Here is a 4434-nt window from a genome sequence, read left to right on the forward strand (position 1 = left end):
AAGGATAGATAGATTAACGATAGATAGATAGATAGATTAAAGATAGATAGATAGATAGATTAAAGATAGATAGATAGATCTTTGGAGAGTGGGTGATGCATGCACACCGGGCCTACAGACGATTCACACACATGTATGGCTACCTATGTTTCTGTCCATGTATTCGCCCTTTTCCGTGCTTTCTTATTTTTTCTCATTATCCATCCATCTGGGTTGACTCTATAGATATCTCCCGCTATCTCCTCATTAATTCTCTATACATTTGCATCTGTGTAGGTCAGCCTTCCTATACGTATGTCATCTTTTTTCTTTTCTTTTCTTTCTTTCTCAGGGGCTGGATGGCTGTTCTAACCTCCTGCATGTCATGAATAGCAGTACCGTTTTATGTTTTGTCGATAAAGATGGGATTCTAGTTGATTCTTGTCGTACACTCCAAGAAGTGACCTTAGCTTCTTCTTCTACTGCTTTGCATGCTTCTACTTCTTCCTCATCGTCTTCTTCTTCTTCTCTTCGTAACCCTCACTCTGCATCTTCTTCTTCTTCTGCGCCTGCTTCTTCTACGACACCTCCCGCATCTCCTTCGCCTCTTCCTCTTACAGAGGATTACAAGCCAGAAGAAGAAGAAGAAGAGAGTCATGAGAATGATAAGTACTGCTCTTCTTCGCATCTGCTACTTCATCCGGAGGATGAAGTAGAACAAGTAGTAATAGGAGATCCACAACAAGATGAAAGGACTGAAGAGTCGATGCCTTACTATGGCGAAGAGGAGGAGGAAGAAGAAGGAATAGATGAGGGAGATCATGAGAGGGATTTAGATCGATTAGTAGATGAAGAAGAAGAAGTTGAAAGAGAAGATGAGTGTGTAAGAAAGAAGAGAGATTCGTGTGTTTCTTGTCACTCCTATCTTCTTCATTCTCGTGAAGAAGAAAGTGATACAGAAGCACATCCAGAAGAAGAAGAAGAAGAGAAGGATCGTACTATGAATGGAAGGAGATTCTATCAGCATAGTCTTCTTCATGAAAGCTCGTCTCCTTTGATTTATAGAAGCAGTCACCCCGCTCTTCTCTCGTCCTTAGAGAAAGAAGAGATCCGTGATCTGTCTGAAGAGTTGAAGAGAGCTCGGCGGGTTCGTCAGCATGACCGCTTCCCTGTAGAAGAGAAAGAGAAAGAAAAACACAAAGAAGAGGAGAAGGGGAAGACAAAGAAAGAAGAGAAAGAAGAAGATGATAATGAAGCGAAGGAGACAGAGAAAGAACAAGGAGAAGAAAAGAGAAGATGTGTAGAAGAAAGCTTAGTTAAGAAGACTAAGATAGCAGCAGATGAAGGAAGGGATAGGAAGGCAACACAAGAGCTTATATTCGATGATCTCTATGGTGAGACCTCTCCTCTCTCGGGGAATACTTGTAGAAGAGATCGTGATGTGCTTCCTCTTTCTTTTCTTCTTCGTCATTCACCCCGTGAGATTTCTTTCAGACAGAGACACGTCTTTGCTGACGTTGCAGTCGACCATCGATCCGTTATGTTAGATCAGAAGAAAGAGATTTACGTAGATCTATCGAAGTGTCCTAGCATTTGCATAGAGAATCTCTCGAGCCGTCAAGACAACAAATACGAAGAAGCGCCAGAAGAAGAAGAAGAAGATCGCAAATCCAGACATTTAGATCGACAAAGTGCTGATTTAAACTCTCGTGTCATCGCCTATGAAGAAGCGTGGCCTCGTAGTTGGACTTCTAGTTTTGAAGAGTCTTTTCCCTCATCTATATGGGGAGAGAGGAGGCCTTTTCAAGAGACCACTCCTCTCTTCGATTCAGGTGTAGATACACTTGAAGATCTAAAAGGGAATGACGGTTTTAGACAAGGAGGAGAAGAGATAAGAAGAGATCATCCAAGTGATCGAAGAAGAAGAATGATAAGAAGTCTATTCAACACATCCATGATGGTATCTTCTTCTCCTTTCTATCATGAGGATCATTGCAAGAGCAGCGATGAAAGAGAAATGTTGCATGCAGATATGAAAGACGAGAGTGACGCTCTCTCAGCTATTGTCATCCCTGAGATGTCACCCCGATCAACTGACCTCTATAGAGAAGAGTTGACTCCTCCTACGGCCACCAGAGAAAGTCCAAGAAAGAGAAGAAGCTCGACCTCTACTTCTGAAGAAGAACACGAGAGACAACAGGAAGAAGAAGAAGAAGAAAGAAGAAGCGTTTGTCTTCCAAATGAGAATACTCGTTTATCGATCGCTGTAAAGCCTTCTCCTCTCCATTCAAGAAGAGAGAGAGAACAAAGAGATTCTTCCTATCTTCACTATACTCGAGACCTTACCCCTCCAGATCTCGAGTCTTCTTCTCAAGAGAGAGAAGGCGAGGAAGAAGGAGAAAGTCTCTCCATTTTGACACTAGGTCTTGATCATGAAACGCTTCAAAAGAAGAAGAAGAGAAAGAAAAAGAAAGCTCTTTATCAGCACCGCCTTCACCCCCTGCCCAAGAAGAATCATGATGAGAAGGCGAGAATGGAATTCAAGAAAGTCGTCCTAGATCTTATTAATGACGATGAATGTGTCACGGGGCTCCGATTCGAGAATGTAAGTCTAACCAACTCTTTTTCTCTTCTTTCTTCTTCTCGCAGTAACAGTGCATAGAAAGAAAGAAAGAAAGAGTGAGAAAGAGTGAGAAAGAAAGAAAGAAAGATTTCTTTATACGGTTGGAGGTGTCTGAAGGGACTCCCTCGGTCTTCTGCAGTGACTTCTCATTCTATCTTTCTTGCGTTTCTATTGCATGTTTCTAGGGAATCTGAAGATATTGCAGCTAGTCGCGTCGACAAAAAGATATGTGATATCGAAAGTCTATAGAAGATGTGGCTTTGAGAATCTCCATGCCCAGGGGTGCTTGGAGTCTCCTTCGACACTTCTCCCTCTCGCGATGAAAGATTCATCCATTATCCTAGAGACAGTCAGAGGATGTCTCTTGATCTACGTGTGTGCCTGTGTATGCATGCATGCATATGCCTCTATCTATCTATCTGTCTGTGCATATGTATGTAGCCATATGTGTATATGATCGGTCTTCTGTATTTAGGACTCATGGATGGAACACGCGACTCAACTAAAGGCTCTAGCCCTGGCTATGGCTTTAACTCAGCTACCGAGATCTCCTCGTAAAAGGTAACAAACCAGTCTATAGATCTTCTCAATGAAGTCGCTCTTGTTCGGCTTATGTTCGGAAATGAATCGATATATAGATCTAGAGCTATATATAGGGAGAAGGAGTGTGTTGATTTCTTGAGGTGCCCAGTAGGATGCTGATCGCTACCATCGCATGTTAGGGAGGTTCTCTTTTTTGCATTCTCTCCATGTGCTCAGTCCCGTGGGTGCAGATTTTCTTTTGTTTCTCTCTCTCTCTCTTTCTGAGATATAGAAAACCTTCGGCGTTGCCTTGTGTATGTATCGATCGATTCTCAGTGATCGCGGCCAGTCTATCCTACGGCTATCTGCAACAGCCGAGAGGCTTATCATCTGAAGTTCTTCGCAATGTCACTTCTCTCTCCTTCTTTCTCCTCATGCAAGATTAGGAAGCAAATGAAAATCCTTACATAGAGATGTAGACATACAGGTACTTAGGTATGTGTACAGAGACAAATAACTATATCTGTATATCGACTGCCTCTATATGTGTATACTGTTCAATCTGAAGCACTAAGGGAGGTCACATACAGAGGCTGACACGTAGTTACATGCATGTATACATAGACGGATGCATACATGCACGCATGAATATCGGTTGATACATCCCTACATAGAGATACATACACACACACACGTATACATCCATATACATGCATACATATCTATTCATACATACACCGTGGGTCATTCATGTTGAGGCGCCTCTCTGCCGCATGCATAAGGCATGATTTTTACATCATACATCGTCTCTTCTTTTTCCTTACTTCTTTGGCAAATCTCTCTGGCTCTCTATGGATCTCTCTCTCTCTTTCTCTTTCTATGTATGTATATCTCTATTTGCTGTCGTAGACCGTATGAGTATTGTAAGGGGTTCTCTTCTTTACCCAAGACGCTATCAGGCCTTCTCTTTCTTCCTCATTTTCTTCGTGAAGTGCAGGTGTTTCTTTTTACGGTGGTTTATGTCCTCTCTGCAGTTTCGCAGATCCTAGCTGGCTTTTTACACTGTACATACAGGATGTTCTATGGCCTCGGCCAAACGGAGAAGGTAAGGCATGCAAACACGCTTGCATATTTCCCTGTATTCCTCCCTCGTTTTCGACACATATGTATATAGAGAGAGATATGTATGTATACGTACGAGGCGCCGTAGAAGGAGTCTATTGAGAAGCCTTCGATGTGTCTTCGTCTTTGTAGAGGATAGAAGAAACAGAAAAGGGACGGCGAAGATCAGGAGGAGAAGGAGGAGGAGA

General features: G+C 42.5%; 1 protein-coding gene across 1 annotated transcript in view; it reads left to right on the forward strand.

Annotated features, from left to right (window-relative positions):
* Positions 1 to 331: 331 nt before the first annotated feature.
* Positions 332 to 4434, forward strand: part of CSUI_010750 (uncharacterized protein) — a gene marked incomplete at its 3' end in the record, with an annotated part of 4597 nt that continues 494 nt past the window's right edge. Inside the window, exons 1-3 of the mRNA XM_068070851.1 lie at positions 332 to 2584; positions 3078 to 3163; positions 4159 to 4229. Of these exons, the coding sequence (XP_067917173.1) occupies positions 365 to 2584; positions 3078 to 3163; positions 4159 to 4229 (2377 nt within the window). The remainder of the gene's footprint in view (positions 2585 to 3077; positions 3164 to 4158; positions 4230 to 4434) is intronic.

The sequence above is a fragment of the Cystoisospora suis genome (genome assembly GCF_002600585.1).
Source record: "Cystoisospora suis strain Wien I chromosome Unknown contig_8198, whole genome shotgun sequence".
Classification (NCBI taxonomy): Eukaryota; Apicomplexa; class Conoidasida; order Eucoccidiorida; family Sarcocystidae; genus Cystoisospora; species Cystoisospora suis.